The following is a 17,564-nucleotide window of genomic DNA, read 5'->3' on the forward strand; positions in this document are numbered from 1 at the left end:
TATATATATCTAAAACATATGGAAATTATGTATTTTGTATAATAAAAAAAAAAAATACACAACATAGCGGACGGTCCCCTTAACAATAGGAAGACTCACTGATTGGTGGGAGGAATCTGAGTGAGCTTCTAGAACTGACTGGAGTTCTGCGCACCTAGGCTACTCCTCCTGGTCATAAGAGGGAGGAGGAGTGCCCTGCTGCCTCGGACAACTTGATCGGAGTATAGGAACTGCGTGATCAAGAGTCAGACTTCTGGGCCTTTTCAAAATGAGTGAGGGATCGTGACTCATTCGAAAAAGGGTTGTGAAGAATATTGGCGTAAGAGACATTAATGCAAAGGTCTGGGAAGGGTTTGCATTATTGTCAGTCTCCTTCCTCCCCTTGCTAAAGGAAGGAGCGGAATTGCTTCTATGATTCTGATAAGAAGTATAAAAAGGATGCTTATGTATAGGCTTACCACATCAATCGTCTGACCAGCCAGTGTGAGTTCGAGTCCTATCCTCAACCCGAAGGACGAGGAATGGAGAGATGAGGCATGGAAGGGGGAGAGCCAGTCACTCTCGCATCCTTCTTACCTCTACAACCTTGGACGAGATGCAGCTTATCATGTCGAGGAGCTGGGTAAGCAAACACATCTTGCAAGCATCCACCACTGGTCCGGGGAAATGAGGTTCCAAGGACCTGTGGGCAGTCCCGGAGGGAAAGAAGGATATGGTCGCGATGACCTATCCGTCTTCCTGTCCGACATATTCTTCAGAGTGATGTCCAGTACCCATACTGGTCTATCCGTCTGCAGCGAAGTGTCTCGCGATCTCGTATCCCCACTGCAGCGAAGTGTCTCACAGTCTCGTATCCCACTGTAGCGAAGTCTCTCGCGGTCTCGTACCCTGCAGCGACGAAGTCTCTTCGTCTCCGCAGTGGATAAGACACTGACACTCCGTGGTGGGTGTCGATGGTTATGGGTACCGGAACACGCTAGTAGGACGAAGTAATGATTGATCTGGAACAACCAATGCAAAGTCCACAGCTCAGCTCGTGACGGTCTTGGACGCTTCAACAGTTGCAGACTGACTGCCTGCGGTTGTGTGAGGCGAGCTGTCCAAGCATCCGAGGCAAAGTCACGTGACCCTCGCCTTTTGAAGGGTTATGTCGAGAGACCATACAAATCGTCTATCTGTTGCCACCGATGCCGGAAGGCTAGATGATGATTCTCTAAAGGCATGTGCCCAACAGGTGAAAGTCAATTGCCTTCTAGAGACTGAGGTCCCTGATGGCAAGAAAGAAGTTCTCATAGTAGTTGAATCTCAACTAAGGAGAAACAACACTATGTGCCGTTCAAGACAAAGGTGGTAGGTAAATGCCGACCTATGTCTTCACAGCCGAATCAAGAGAAGTAACTCTCAAGATTCTGAACTTTAGAAAAAGTCCCACCGATGACACCAACCCACGAAGACGGTTTAATCCCTGTGATTTACAAAGGACTGAAAATGCTAAACCGGTACTTCATTGCTGTTCGGTGAGAAGTCGGAGTTGCAATGAAAGCGGAGCGCTTTTCAGTAATGAAAACACAGGGATGTACTGCCTGAAGAACTGCTTCTCATGGGCTGAATCATCATCATCTTCCCATGTTATCCAGGGAGGACATCTATATACTTGGAAGTAGAGCTGGCAGGGCGGGGAACAGGCGATGTCTTCCGTTATACATCTACAATTCGGGGTGAACAATGAACAATTGCACACCTACAAATATGAGATATATTTAGAAGACAAACTCAGATGTCTGAAGAAATCATTCCGCATTATCGCAGCGACAGGGATGCAGCGGGAGACTAGGCTAGACTTCTGTTACCGTACGGTAAACAGAAAGATGATAGCGAGTCTATTGAGATATCTCTGTCTGAAAATTCTCGCAATGTCCAAGGCGATGCAGTAGAGATGGTCATTCACGTATGCGAGAATTCCAGCCAACCAGAGACCTAAGTCTGTGATTGCCGGGCAGAGATTCGGTTCGGTAGTCAATCATTGCAGAGGAGAGAGACATAATCCGACCGTGCTATCTCGGAGAGCCAGCTGGTACTGGGCTGTGGCTGTGGCAGGCAGCCCATACACCACTAGCTCTCGCTCACTCGTCATCCTGAGTTGCCAGGTAATCCATTCCACGAAGGAATGCGTTCGGCTAGAAACATCGAGCGCAAAAAAATATGCTCGAGCATTTGCATTTAATCAATTTCGGTGAATGCAAACGCTGAGGTGGTGGTGTTGTAACAATACCATAAGTACGTATCTAAAAATTGAAACTGGTAACTCCTGGGAGGTTTCCAGGGCAGTCCTGAGTTGCAGTTCAATTAAGAAGATACTATTCGTCTCGGTCACAACCTGTAGAGGTAACTACGGTATGTGCCTACACCTCGGACAATTCAACTGATAACAAGCATGTCGGGAGGGCAATATACGTAGTATATTTGTAGGTTCCTGTACATAGACCTCCATCCTAAATTCTCTTCCATTCGAGGAACAAGAAAAAGGACTGGAAGCCAACACCCTTCATTCTCTAATGAAGAGAGCGAAGGAGAAGTATCGTGCGAGTTAAACTTATGAGACCATATAACAATAGGCTAACCTCTTTTCCTCCTCTATCTATTCCATTTTTTTAGTTAGGATAACCCCTTTTCCTCCATCTTTTAATCTATCCCATCTTCTAGTTAAGTTTAAAAAAGTAATAAAGAATGCCAAAAGTATCGTTAGTAATGATATACTTGTTTTGAAAATGCATACAGCCAGAAACAGCCGATTTGCGATGAACAACCGATATAATAACAACAGCCTTTTTGCTTGCATTTCAACCATTGTATGATAGTAAAAAACTACCGTAATTATGTTACAAATGACGTTAAGGAGAATAGAACTGATATATTTATACATTACTATATCCTTACTCACTATGGAGAAAAGTTTGGCAAGGGCATACACTGCTAAATTTAATCTGTAAGTTTTAGCTGAAGTTGAGGAAAGAATGTTGATCTGCTAACGAATATTATCGTGCATCAGCAACGTGGATGAAACTCTCGCAATCTTTGGTATATGTAGTGCCATCAAATTCAACCGTAAACAAAATTTGAGAGAACATGTTTTAATCAAAACTATTGGGCATGAAAGGACATATTATTCTGTTTTCACTCCAATAAAAGATAAATATGTAAAGCTTTTAGTATTCTGATGAGATAAAGTGAAAATATCAAAAGGAATTCGTTGATTTTTGTTTATGCAATAAAGATGCCCTCAGCGCAATCTACTAATGAAAAAATAACTAAATTTTGTTCACAAACGATACAGTTTAAAGAGATGTTTAGACTTGGAAAACACTTTGTATAACGTAAAATAACCGTGTCCCATATAAATAGAGTATCTTCAGATTCTTTTGCACTAACTAAAAGCAAGAAAGTCGCTCTGATTTGAGTTCAATGCAGAAAAACAAACTTACCTCTCAATCGCCCTCAGCTGATTTCCAAACCAAACCATTGATTGCTAAGTTTTGTATTTTTATATTACAAACACATAGTAATATGAAAATACACAATATTATTGGATGCAGTGAGGTAAAGCTTAACTTTTTAAAAGATCCATGGAAAAAGGTATATCCATTATATTTGTATTTAATCATACGATACTAATATGTGATTATTACATACTCAAATTTTATTTCATGTACGATGCAACCCCCTTAAAATTAGCTCCAAAATTAAGTCTTCAAAAGTCGCATGATATGCGAGTATATACGGTAGTTTCTTCACAGTCAACATGGGTATATGATTTTATGATCATATGGAGCAATCTGGAGGTGAGGCATAAGCACCTCCATCATTCTAGCTGACATGAACAATCCTACCCTCTAACCCCAACAGGAGTGGTACACAGATATGTTGTCACTCCTGGTAGACAGAATGAGGTAGTGAATCATGCACTTACAAGGTTTAAAGCATTCAGAACTGCATTTAGATCTTGTTTATGAATTTGTCGAGATCACGATAACATTCTCATCCTCGTGAATGTAAACATGAAGTTCAATATATTATTATCATTATTTTTATTATAAGCATAATGAATAGGATGACTAATATGCATAATGAGCTCAAAACATAAAATGAGTTAACTTTAAAAATGCCTTTGCTCTAATTCCAAAGCTACAAAGGCACCAGAGGCATAGTGGTAAATCCAAAATTATGTACAAGTCCATATTAATTTAACTGGAAAAAAAAAGGTATAGTGCAGATCAAACATAAGAGCGATTACTCACCAGACACATATGTTTGCCAGTGGGCACAATAAAAGAGGGTAACAGCCATCATACATTGAAAAAACATCCAGTAGGGATGAGTTCCTAGTCGAACAGAGCAAGCCACACCCAAGGAAACAAAAACTGAAACAAAGCATAGTTCATTAGACTGGTTTTGAAGGTAAAATACATGTGGACAGCTGATTTATTATTAAAACAAAGATTTCCATTGGCTGGGATAATAGTAAAAATATTCCCTTTGTTTTAACAAAAGCAAACAAAGTACCTCTGACAGATGAGCTTACATATAATAAAGTTACAAAATTTTGAAATCAACAATGAACATTTTTAATACCTAGAGATTACAATTAATAAGTGCATAAAATATCTGCTTAAAATATCTTCATATTTCATATAAATAAACCATTGTCTACAGAATGTATTAACTTTCATAGTAGCATGGAGACCCACAACCAAATAGCTACACTGGAGGATACTCTTCTCCTCACTTGTCAAAAGTTATTCATTAAGTATTGTAACAGTTTACATTACAGAAACAGTTATTAGTGCCTTTGAAGTTCCACATCTTTGGTTTCTACCTACTGCCCAAAAATCCACTCCCATTCTCCTTAGTAAATGAAAAATAATAGTTTTTAAAAGACCAAACCTAGTCTTCCATACAAACCCATCAATAAGACTAAGTCTTTCATACACAAAAGAAAATTACTTTCATAACACTACCAAAACTAAATCCGACAAGTATTCATCCATTAATCACCCCAAATTCTATGCAGCTAGGAAATTGGCAGGGTTGAAAGATGGGCAATTCAAATATGATAAAGGGTTTGTAGGAAAAACTAGTACTATATCGTTTGCAAAGATCTGATGGCTCTAAGATATCTCCTCAAAACTGTAATAGCATATGTTGGGGACTAAGTCTTCTAAACTCAAAAGGGGGTTCACTCAAAAAAAAAAAAAAATAAAAAAAAATAAAAAATAAACAAATAAATAAATAAACACGGAGACAAAGGAGCAGGAAAATCTGGAAAACTACAATACACGCACATACTTGAAACCATGGCTGAACAAAGAGTGACCAATCTACAAAGATGTGGATGGACCTTGTTACAACACTAGTACATACTTACCATTGTCATCACAGTTTGCATGCAGAATATTATAGTACTTTTATACATATTTAAAGAACAGTTTGTTCACGAAATGTTAAAAGGTGGGTAAAAAAAAAATGCAAGGGCCTAACAGCACTTCAGTATTAGAAATGCAAAACAAAAACAAAACCTAGGCTAGCTAGGTGGTGATTCTTAACGTTGTGTGGGGCGGACGCGTTGGAGGTCTCTCTCGCGTTTCTTTACAGATACGAAGGGTTTTTGCCCTTGGTGATTATACCTTTTACAGTAAGCAATGTGTTAATAGTGTTTCCACGTAATACCCGGCGTGTAAGCCGGAGAGTGTTGTGCATTTGCAGAGATTCTAATATTCTTTCTGCTTCAATCAGTGCCTTAGAAATCTTTCAAATCACAACTACTCGAGGCCTATTGGTCCTGGGAAATGGGTAAAAGAATGCAGTATATGTGTTAGTGCTTGGCCCTTCACTTACCACAAAAATGTCATCCGACCAACCTCCAACCGTTGCGCAAGTGACCCTGGCACCTACCGGTCCCTGTGCCCCACACACAAGTTCCGTACTCGCGAACAATTGTCTTTACTATACTATACAATACCAATCGAACCGTTCCAACGTCGAGTCTGCTATACAAACTGTCAGTGATGCCTTCTCCGATGAGGAAATCAACGTTGCATATACAAAATGTAAAGATCTGATACCAGAGAGCATTCTCAAGGAGCGATCCGTGAAGAACTTGTCATCTCGCAAGAAAATATCATATATCACTAAGTGGCTAAGGACCTGCTCGGTGGAAATCTACGCCGATGACCCTTACAATCTGCCTCCAAAGGGGCCTGCTGACCTAAGCCTACCTGCGGTGTACCACACAGCAGAAAATGCCTTCCAAACAGCAAAATCTCTCTCAGAAACAGTTGGGAAAAGCTCAGAAAAAATCGAGGAGACAAATGATAAATTCTCAAGAATCTGGGACATGATCAAAGGACTACAGGAATCCCTAGACAGTCTTAAAACTGTGGAAACAAATAATCTCACACGGATCTGGGATGCGATCAAATGAGTGCAGGGATCGATAGACAATCGCACAGATAGCCACCAGACTCCTATGAATGCGGCATCCAGTTTTTCCTCGCCTCCCAGCAACACGGAAGTGGCCCCTTCACCTGTAGGCCGTTCCGAGGGGACTGTTGGTCTCCCAACCTCTCCTCCCTCCCCAGTGCCTCCGGTGGAAGATAGACCTCCGGTGATAATTACCAGCCCCCTTGATCCTCCCCACCCTATCTCTCCCCCCCAACCCCCCATCGTAGATGCAGATGAGAGTGATCTTGAGGGGTCTGGCGGCTGGCAGATACAAACAAGCAGAAAAAAGAGAAGAACTTCTCGTTTGGCCCCTGGACCGGAGCCCAACATTCGTGTTTCACCTCGCCCAACACCTGAGAAAAGATGCCACGTAGCAATTCACAATCTGCGCTCATTGGTGACGCTAGACGCCATAGTGGAGAGTCAAGTTTCTCACTGGCTCTGACCCACTCATCTCTCACAAACTCCCATGCAGAAGTTGCAGAAGTAAACATAAAGTGGCTTACAGGATTACCTGCCTATTTCAACACCTCGACGTTCTTAAAGGCGAGAATTTCGGTCCTAATATATTAGTTTCAAGATATAACCTAATCCGGGACCAACCACCCCCAGGGGAACTTACTGACACTCCAACCAAGGGTCATTTCCACCACAAGTGCCAGCCAACCGCCCACGGCGAGTGACTGCCCACTCCCCCTGGCTAATCGCCCATCCACCCAAATGATCAGCGCATTCATCTCCCATCTTCGTGAGTAGCCATGGATACATTAAACATAATCTCTTGGAATATTTTTGGCCTCAAGTGGAACATTCCTCTCCTAAACATGTTCTGCAAAAATTTCAACGGCATCATTGCATTGCAAGAAACGCTCCTCTGGCCACATGACCTTGTCATCTGCGATTTAATTCATGAAGACTTCAGAACCTTCTCGACTTCATCGATGCAAATTACAGATCAAATCATAGCCGGTCCCCCGAAAGGGGGCTTTTCTTTCCTATGGCACAAATCGTTAGACAATATGATAAAGGTGATGACCTAAAGGAATGACAGATTGCTGGGGCTTCAAGTGACAGTAGGGAACTCTAAAATCCTAATACGTAATTAATGTTTATATGCCATGGGAAAATAACAATAATTTTGATCATTACTGCATGATCCTAGGGGAGTTACACAGTATTATTCAAGATTCTCCTGCTGATCATATATGTATAATAGGGGACCTTAATTCTCACCCCACAAAACAATTTTATAATGAACTTACTTGCTTCTGTCAAAATCATGCTCTCCAAATTAGCGATGTAATGCTCCTCCCTCCCTCCTCCTACTCATATGTACATAATAGAGCGGACGTAATTACAACCTCCTGGCTGGACCACTGCATCACATCTCCACAACTTCATGATTCTATTATGACCGGCAATATTCGCTACGATCTTGCAACGGGCTACAATCACATCCCATTACAGATGTCATTCAGTACCCCATCCCTCCCTACCGTGAACCCACTAACTGACCGCCCACCAGCGGTTAACTGGGAGTTTAAAAACCAACAGAAACCAGATACAGTAGTACCTCGAGATACGAAAGGCTCAACTTACGAAAAATCCAAGTTACGAAAGCCAATACGAAAAATTTTACTGTTCTACATACGAAAAGTTTTCAAGATACGAAAGGTTGTTGCTATAAAGTCCCGAGATTTGCCCGGACCACCGAGAACAATTTTAAAACTCCCGTGCCGCCAACTGAGTAAACTCGCCACCATCCTCCCACTCTCCCATTGGTTCCTGATGCTAGTCACCCCATAAGGTCCTGCTCTCCTATTGGTCAGCATCTACCCCTTGTGCTTTAAGTATTCTATTGGTAAAAGGTTGCTGTAAATTGAAAAACTTTAGTATTCATGCAATACATTTAATAAAAAAAAGAAAAATTAACATTAGATAAATAGAATAAAGAATAGAAATGAAATAATGGTTATTATACTGTTTGGTAGTTTCAGTACTTGAAGAGAGATAATGAAAATTTATGGCTTACTGTGTAAAAGTGATTGCTTGGCGATCGTTCGATACTCGTAAGTGCTGGATGTAAACAGACGTTTGGAAGCTTTTTTTTGTTTGTTTATTATAGTTAATAGTTACTTAATAATTATTTGAAATGAGTACATGCAATACATTTAATAAAAAAAAATGTGAATTAGATATCATAAAATATAAAATAAATCAGACTGCCAACAAATACGCATTTTTTAGAATTCTTCTTCTGTTTTATTATCACGTTACGTATACGTATTGCGTATGTTTCATTATAGCTGTCAGTAACTCGGTATCTCCGTTAGGTAAAGATAGAATCAGAATAGAAATGAATGGTTATTATACTGTTTGGTGGTTTCATTAGTTGAAGAGAGATACTAATGACAATTTATGGCTTACTACGTCTGCTAGGAAAAATGATTGCTTGGCGCTCGTTCGATACTCGTAAGACGGGTAAGAGCTGAGAATGTAAACAATCAATTGGAAGGTTTGTTTTTTGTTTGTTTGTGTATTATAGTTAATGATTAATTAATAATTATTTGAAATGAGTACATACTGATTATTTATACATTATATTGGCATATTCTAAGCTTTTAGCTCTTAGGTTTAGATGTCAGAATCATAGACTAGGCTACAGTAGCAACCGGTAACATAGGCTAGGCTTATTGCTAAGGGACATATGCTAAAGTCCTAATATATGCAGTAAAAATGGGTTGAATGTGTTCCAAGATACGAAAAACTCTTGATACGAAGGCCGTCTCGGAACAGATTAATTTCGTATCTCGAGGTACCACTGTACTTTAGGGCAACCACGGAAACCAGGTTGCGGTCAATAGTTCAACCGGCTGACGCCTTACTTTGTACCAAAACAAAAAGTAGAAATGACCACCACAGAAGGGATCTGAATAAATTCTATTCGAACATAATCTCTGCTATGCTTGCTTCGGGCAGGACTGCCTATAGATTTCGTCAAGGTAATTCTCGCAATATACCTGGGTTGGAATGACTTGGTTAAAGATCTGTATACATACTCACGAGAAATGTTTTTACTGTGGAGGCAAAATGGTAGCCTCAGGGAAGGACACACTGCATTACTAATGAGGCAGGCGAGAGCGCAATTCAAACTTGCTCTTAAGCACTGCAGGTTGAATGAAAAACAACTGAGCCGATGCAATGTCTAGAAACTTAGAATCTGGTGATTACCCTCGTCTTTGGAAAGATATCCAGTCCTTAAATCCCAAAACTAAAAAGCTATCACAGAGAGTAGGGGAAGCAGTCGGAGACGAAGCTATCGCAAGTATGTGGGGAGGTCACTTCAACAATATCCTGAATTGCATAAATGATCAAGCTTCCCGAAAGGATGTAGATAACCTCCTTAATGACAACATTCAATTTCATTTTGCAGACCGTATTACACCAGGTAACATCAGCGATGTTATGGCCATAAACAGCATACCTAATAATAAATCGCCCGGCTGTGATGGTCTTCCCACAGAAGCTTTCAAATTCTGCCATCCGATAATTTACATTTTGCTAGCTGCCTTATTCAATGCGTGCATAATTCACCAGTTTCCTCCAGACTCCCTACTCTTAGTTCACTTGATACCATTAATCAAAAACAAGCTAAAGGATGCATCTGACCCTGGCAACTACCGGCCAATTGCAATCACAACGATCGCATCAAAGATACTCGAGTCGGTTCTTCTTGTCAGACTTCTCCCCTTTCTACACACCACTGACAACCAGTTCGGGTTTAAAGCAAACCACTCAACTGACACCTGCATCTACACACTGAAAGGATTGCTGAATTACTACCTATCATCAGCCTCTCCTGTTTTCCTATGTTTTGTAGATGTGAGAAAAGCATTTGACAGAGTAAACTACCTGAAGCTCTTCCTGAAGTTTCATAAAAGGGGCACACCCCTATATCTAATTGGCATTTTACATTGCTGATTCTCCACACAGCAATTCTGTGTCAAATGGGGTAACGTATTATCGTACACCTTCGTCTCCCTAAACGGGCTTCGGCAAGGGAGCATTCTCTCTCCATACCTGTTTAATACGTACACAGATGCCTTGAATGTCAAACTGAACTCACTCCCAATCAGATGCACTGTCAATGAAACAACTATAAACAACCTCTGTTACGCCGACGATATGGTTCTGATTTCCCCATCAGTGCATGGCCTCCAACGACTCATCGACACTTGTCGCCAATATGCAGAGGAATTTGATATACAGTGGACCCCCCGTATTTGCGTTCTCCGGATTCGCGGACTCACACATTTGCGGCTTTCTCTCGGGAACGTTTCCCTGCATTATTCGCGGAAAATTCGCACATTCGCAGTATTTTTCTATGAGAAATATCCACAAATTCCTGGTTTTTGTGATCAATTTCATCATGAAATGCACTTTTTGTGATAAAACTATTAAAAAAACCAAGTATGAACATTTTTAGTGGTTTTTCTTAAGTTTTAACTAACAAAATAGGCTGTTTTTAGCGTTTTCATAGGAGTTCCAAACATTCGCGGATTCTAACTATTCGCGGGGGGGTCTGGTACGCATCCCCCGCGAATACGGGGGGACCACTGTACAGTGGTCCCCCCGTATTCGCGGGGGATGCGTACCAGAATCCCCCGCGAATAGTTAGAATCCGTGAATGTTTGGAACCCCTATAAAAATGCTAAAAACAGCCTATTTTGTTAGTTAAAACTTATGAAAAACCACTAAAAATTTACATACTTGGTTTTTTTAATAGTTTCATCACAAAAAGTGCATTTTATGATGAAATTCCCCATCAGTGCATGGCCTCCAACGACTCATCGACACTTGCCGCCAATATGCAGAGGAATTTGATATACAGTGGTCCCCCCGTATTCGCGGGGGATGCGTACCAGACCCCCCCGCGAATAGTTAGAATCCGTGAATGTTTGGAACCCCTATAAAAACGCTAAAAACAGCCTATTTTGTTAGTTAAAACTTAAGAAAAACCACTAAAAATTTTCATACTTGGTTTTTTTAATAGCTTCATCACAAAAAGTGCATTTTATGATGAAATTGATAACAAAAACCAGGAATTTGTGGATATTTCTCATAGAAAAATACCGCGAATGCGCGAATTTTCCGCAAATAATGCAGGGAAACGTTCCCGAGAGAAATCCGCGAATGTGTGAGTCCGCGAATCTGGAGAACGCGAATACGGGGGGTCCACTGTAATCTACAACGAAACCAAGACCCAGTGCATGTCGCTGCTCCCGAGATCGCTTAAGCATATTGCAGAACCACAAATTTCCCTCGAAAACCATCGGCTGGAATTTGAGCGTGAATTTCCGTAGTATTTGGGTCACATTATCACTGACGACCTAAAAGATACGGCAGACATTGAACAGAGGCGTCGTAAACTATGTGCAACTGGCAACGTGATTGCAAGGAGGTTTGCCTTCTGTCACCGAGACGTGAAACTGCTGCTTTTCCGCTCGTACTGCTACAGTATCTATGGGTGTTCCCTCTGGACGAACTATACCCGAGACCATGAGACGTATCACTGTTGTGCACAATGACATTCTGAGACGCCTCACAAACACTCCATGCTACCACTCTGCCACACAGATGTTCTTAGAAAACCACCTGGAGAATTTAAAAATCATTGTAAGGCGAACAATGTCCAGTCTGGTAACCCAAGTGAGAAACAGCAGCAACTCGCTCATACAAAGCATCCTAAGGAGTGAAGCAAGAAGATCTAAATTGTGGGAAAGATAGGAAAATGAGGCCTTTGTCCCCTAAAGGACTTAATCTCTGTATTGGCAAGATGTCATCTGCAGAATTTGTCATTATTATATTTATTGCTGATATTTTATTTTTTCATTATTACTGTGATTACTATCAAGTTAAAGTTTTTTCTTCTCAACATTCAATTTTGTATTTAGCCCTTTGGACCTGACTACTGTAACCACCTAAGGTCTCTAGTTGAAATTTAAGTTATATAATCTGTGCACTAACTGTTATAACTCTCAATGCATTTTTTTTTTCTCACCAATATTATTACTGTTATTACCAGTATTATGATTACTATCTTTTATGCTACCTCAGCTATTTTGTGGATAGGTGCCGATTACTCATTTGTCTTATCATGTTGTCTCATATATCTAGATTGTGTATGTTACTGTGTATTTTGTATATTCATTGTATATGGCCCTGAGCCGAAATAAAGGATATTATTATTATTATTATTATTATTATATAAGGCTTAACATAAATGTAGTTAAAAACAGGCTCAGAGCCAGTAGTCAGAGCTGCACACTGCATCTGTTATTGGAAAAACCAATTATATAGTAAAATGAGTGTGAAAATTCTAAAACACTGGGAGCAAAGAAAACAGGTGAGCTTGTGCTAACATTCACAACTGGAATGATCTTACTGCCATTAATGGGAGCTTTGGAGCCAAGATGTGCAAACAAGGTGTGTGCTTCTTCCACTTTTTAATGTTTGAAAGATGAGCTGGCACACATTTATGGCCATCATAGTTTTGTCATACAAACCCATTACAGGGAGTCCCCGGTTAACAGCGATTCGGTTTTACGGCACTTAGCTAATGACGATGTTAACCTTGTACTGTTCACCATTAACCCTTAAACGCCGAAGGGGTATATTAAAAATTGTCTTCCGTGTGCTGAGGGGGTCTCGGAGTGAGCGCGGAAGCGGAAAAAATATTTTTTTCAAAAATTCACAGCATGCTTAGTTTTCAAGATTAAGAGTTCATTTTTGGCTCCTTTTTTTGGCATTGCCTGAGGTTTAGTATGCAACCATCAGAAATTAAAAAAAATATCATTATCATATGTAAATAATGTGATATATAATAGCGCAAAAACAAAATTTCATATATAATTGTATTCAAATCACGCTATGCGCAATACGGTTAAAGGTAATGAGTTACTTTTTTTTCCGTTGTAATTTACACTAAATTGCGATCATTTTGGTATATAACACATTGTAAAAAAATAATAGCAACACAGAGAAAATATTATCACAAAATGATGCATGAATTCGTAACGCGCTGACGTAAACAAATATTTTTTTCAAAAATTCACCATAAATCTAAATATTGTCCTAGAGACTTCCAATGTCTTTCAAAATGAAGACAAATGATTCAATATTACTATACTGTAAGAGTATTAGCTTACAATTGCAGTTTTCGACCATATCTGACGAGTTAAAGTTGACCAAATGTCGAATTTTTTTATATATATTTTCTGGGCTCCAGCTCGTGTCGCTGCGCGAAATATCCTTTAATCTATTATTTCTAGGGTAAATGTACTAACACATACCAGAGAATAAATAAAATAAAGAAAAAGGTCAGTATAACTGACTCGCTCACCCTCCAGGAGGGTGTCGGTATGAACACTAGGCGAGTGAGACCACTACCACGAGCCAAATGCCAATATGAATGAAATCTCCCACTACAAAATCCCTCCAAGAGGGGAGCCGACCACAGAGTGAGCAGCTCGTACTACTACTACTCCATCCCATGCTGCCGACTGCTGCGCCTTCTGGTGGCTATCCTTTCAAGTTAGCACACACGAGCGGTTGTGATATTTTTTCTCTCTGTGTTTTTTTTGTGCCCCTTTCATTGGATTTTCTATTATGGAGCGTTCAGCTATCGCAGCAGCTAAGTTAAGTTACTCAGTATTTACGGTTAGCTGGTTTTTTTCCGGCCTGAGACAGTATTTGCCGTTTTTTAGGTATAAATACGACCTCGGGGTCGGAAGCATGGCAGCAGGTTCTGCCTCGTGATGGGTTCGTTCTTGGTCTCCCATACCTAGAACATCCCCACCCCTTATTTATCTTCGCTCTTTATGATTATCCGCTTTTCTTTGGGTACGGTCTACTCAGGTTTGTCATGCATGCATGTATTTTACCTTACGTAGACTTCTTCTATCCAGACCCTAGTCCAGGTTCTTAGTATCGGCCTCTGACTAGCTTTGAGTGGTAGACTTGCCTTCGGGTTAGTCGTACACTCCTGGATTTTTTCTCCTGCTATATTTTGTTTTTTTCTTTCTTTCATTTATTTATTTATATAATGTAACTATATTTTATTAGGTTAGTTAGTTAGGCGTCTGGCTTAGCCTAGGTCCTGGCTCTGTTTGAGCCTATTGCTACCGCTCATCAGTCGGTTGCTTCCCTATAGCATCTCTCTGATCAGTTGGTTCGGCCCAGTGGGGCTTATTTGCCTCCGCTTTTCAGTTCAGTATGCTTCCCGATAGCATCTCCCTGATCAGTGGTTGTCCTAGGCTTAGTTGTCGTATTTGGTCTTACCGCCTCGTGGTCACTTCGTGATCACGGCCAGCCAGGACGCCTGTCCAGTCATTCTTTCCCCCCCCTCCCGCTCTTCCATTTTTTAGAGTCAGGGCGGGGGCGGGTCGGTCTGGCCCATGCTCGCTCCTCATACCCGAGCCTGCCTCCTCTAATCCCCTCAGCGGAGGGGCTAGGGAGTCGGGACAGACCAGACTGGTTTTTTCTCGACCTCTCCGGCTTCTCGGTCCGGCCGGTTGGTACGGAGTGGGGGGTACTGGCCTTGCCCACCCTCCGCGCTACCTTGTCGCTCCGGGCTAGCTTGAGCCTGTATGTCTTCTCGCTCTTTCCCATCTTACTAGGGCTCCTTCCTGATCGGAGTCCTGGGATCCAGCGAAAGTTGTTAGTCCACCCAGTAGGGGGTGGACCGCATACAGTGGGTCTCTACTAACCTTACCGTTTTGCTGAGTTACTACACTCCGCTACGCACTGGACTTAGTCCGGTTTGCTTGTGTGTTAGGTTTAAGTTATCTTTAAGTTTATCTTAAGAACCTTAAACCATTCCCCTCCCTTACATATCTTACCGGATCTCTCCGGGATTATAGCCTATTCAGGCGATGCAGGGAGGGGTTATGCACAAATTTTTTCCGAGCTCCGGCATGCATCGGAGCTCTTCTGTCCTTTAGACTGTAAGTGATGTTTTTTAAGATACTCATGTGTCTTCCCACTTACAGGCCCACAAACTTGTAGCATCCGGGATGTTCCGCCACACTTCAGGACTCTTGGGGGAATTTGGGGGGGGACAGAAGTTTGCCGGTCCCCCATGCTCCCATGCGCGACTACCGCTCGGGGACATCCAGGTCTGGTACCATGAGACGTGTACCATATGTTACGATCTGGTGAGCCAGCTTTTGGAAGGGGTAAGTTTTACATCTCCAATAGCTGCTCCGCTTCTTTTTTAGCGCTTAAGTTTTCATCATATTAACTTAAGGCAATTAAGTTAAGTTATACTTTAAGTTTTAGTTTTAAGTGATTCTTAAATCTAAACTACGCCCTCTCTTCCAGGCTCCGGCGGTAAGAGATACCGCACTGGCTACCCTGCGGGCCTGGGTCGGCGGTTTTGGGAAAACCGCCGCCAAGGGACAGCCCTACATCCTAAGAGAAGCGGTTGGCATTACTAATCTTCCCCGGAGGCAAGGCGAAAGGATACTGTCGACCCGATAGAAGCGGATCCGACTATCGCCTTCATCCAACAACAGCTGGCCACCTCATTAACTGATCAGGACCAGGATATCTCTACGGATGTCGCGACCCTAGATATTAATGTTGAACCTATGGTAGGTATAGACGACCTGTTGGTCGAGGTAGGTACGGTGGACACCCAAGGGTCACCCTTGGGCGTAACTGTTTCTTCTACTCCTGCAACCTCTCCATCCTTCCAAGGCTTTACGGGTGACGAAATATATTTCTCCTCCTGGTGCTTCGGTTAGACCTAAGGTCAAGTCTAAGGTGATGACTTTGACTAAGACGTCGTCGTCGTCTAAGAAGACGACTTCGGCTTCATCCTTCTCCCGTAAGTCTCCGGCTGGGAATCCCGGAGCATCCAGGTCTAAAGCTTCTAGCTCCGGCTCTAAGTCCTCGAGGAGTAAATCCTCCAGAGAGAGATCTCGCACTCCGGCAGAATCACCAGTTCCACCCGCTACCTTTGGTTCGATTCAGAGCCTTCCCTCCACCTCCGCAGCAGCTCCGGCTTTGGACTCCAATGCTGGCCTGTTGCAACAGGTGGGGGACCTGGTTGGGTCCTTAAAGAGTAGCATGGAACAAATGATCTCTCGTCTGTCGGACAGGATTACTTCCCAGGACTCCATTATAGCCGGGCTGAGAGAAGCTCCTCTAGCCTCTCCTCCACTGTCCAACACGAGTGGATCCCAACTCCCTCCGTATGACTCACTACCTCAGTTCTCTATGAACAATCCGTGGAGAATAGCGTCATACGCCCCCTTCCAAGACGGTCTCATCTCTATACCGGAATTTGGGACTCGAAGAATAGAGGACTTCGAGTTCTTCCCGGAAGACCTCCAGCCTCCGTTCATAGGCTACGCAAGGCTTACGCCGTCGGCTATGGTGCGGGACGATAAGGTACCTAAGGAGACAGTCCTCCACTCACGAGGACCAGGCTCAGAGAGAATGGCTCAGGTGTTTAGAGGACATGGATTGTTCTAAACACCACCGATACAAACCATTTAAGAGTCCCTTTACCATTTTTACAATGGATGAGAGTACCCCGCTCCCGTTCCTAACCAAGATCGCGAGGTCGACCATCCCAGCGGCCCAGAAGGGGGAACCTATACCGCAGTTGAAGGAAGCGGATCCCACTTCTCCGTTGCTCCCCTCAGTTGGAGAATTGTGGGAAGACTTGCCGAATACATTCTCAGCTGGCAAACTCAAACCGGACTGTGCTATGGAGCAGTTTGGTGAAAAGCTACCCAGGCTCCCAGAATAGCCTTATTCAGGCTGAGTTTGATGCAAAATCGCGTCTAGCCAGATCCATCAATTCTATGGCTATGTCTGAGGTAGCTACCATGGCTTATGGATCAGAACCGATTTTTAAGCTCATGACCAAAGCCCTGACTCAAACGGTACAGTCAGATATGTTTGAGTTTGCCACTGCTCGGACGAATTGTAGGAAGCATGTCCTACAAGAGGCAACCATTCGGCATGAACCGAATAGGTTACTCTCGTCTAGCATC

General features: G+C 42.2%; 1 protein-coding gene across 4 annotated transcripts in view; it reads right to left on the bottom strand.

The window, feature by feature from the left end:
• Positions 1 to 17,564, bottom strand: part of LOC135219427 (choline/ethanolaminephosphotransferase 1-like) — a 433,147-nt gene that overhangs the window by 182,872 nt on the left and 232,711 nt on the right. For all 4 annotated transcript variants that reach the window (XM_064256204.1, XM_064256203.1, XM_064256202.1 and 1 more), the window contains exon 3: positions 4,296 to 4,418. In XM_064256204.1, the coding sequence (XP_064112274.1) occupies positions 4,296 to 4,418 (123 nt within the window). The remainder of the gene's footprint in view (positions 1 to 4,295; positions 4,419 to 17,564) is intronic.

Source organism: Macrobrachium nipponense, chromosome 1 (genome assembly GCF_015104395.2).
Source record: "Macrobrachium nipponense isolate FS-2020 chromosome 1, ASM1510439v2, whole genome shotgun sequence".
NCBI lineage: Eukaryota > Metazoa > Arthropoda > Malacostraca > Decapoda > Palaemonidae > Macrobrachium > Macrobrachium nipponense.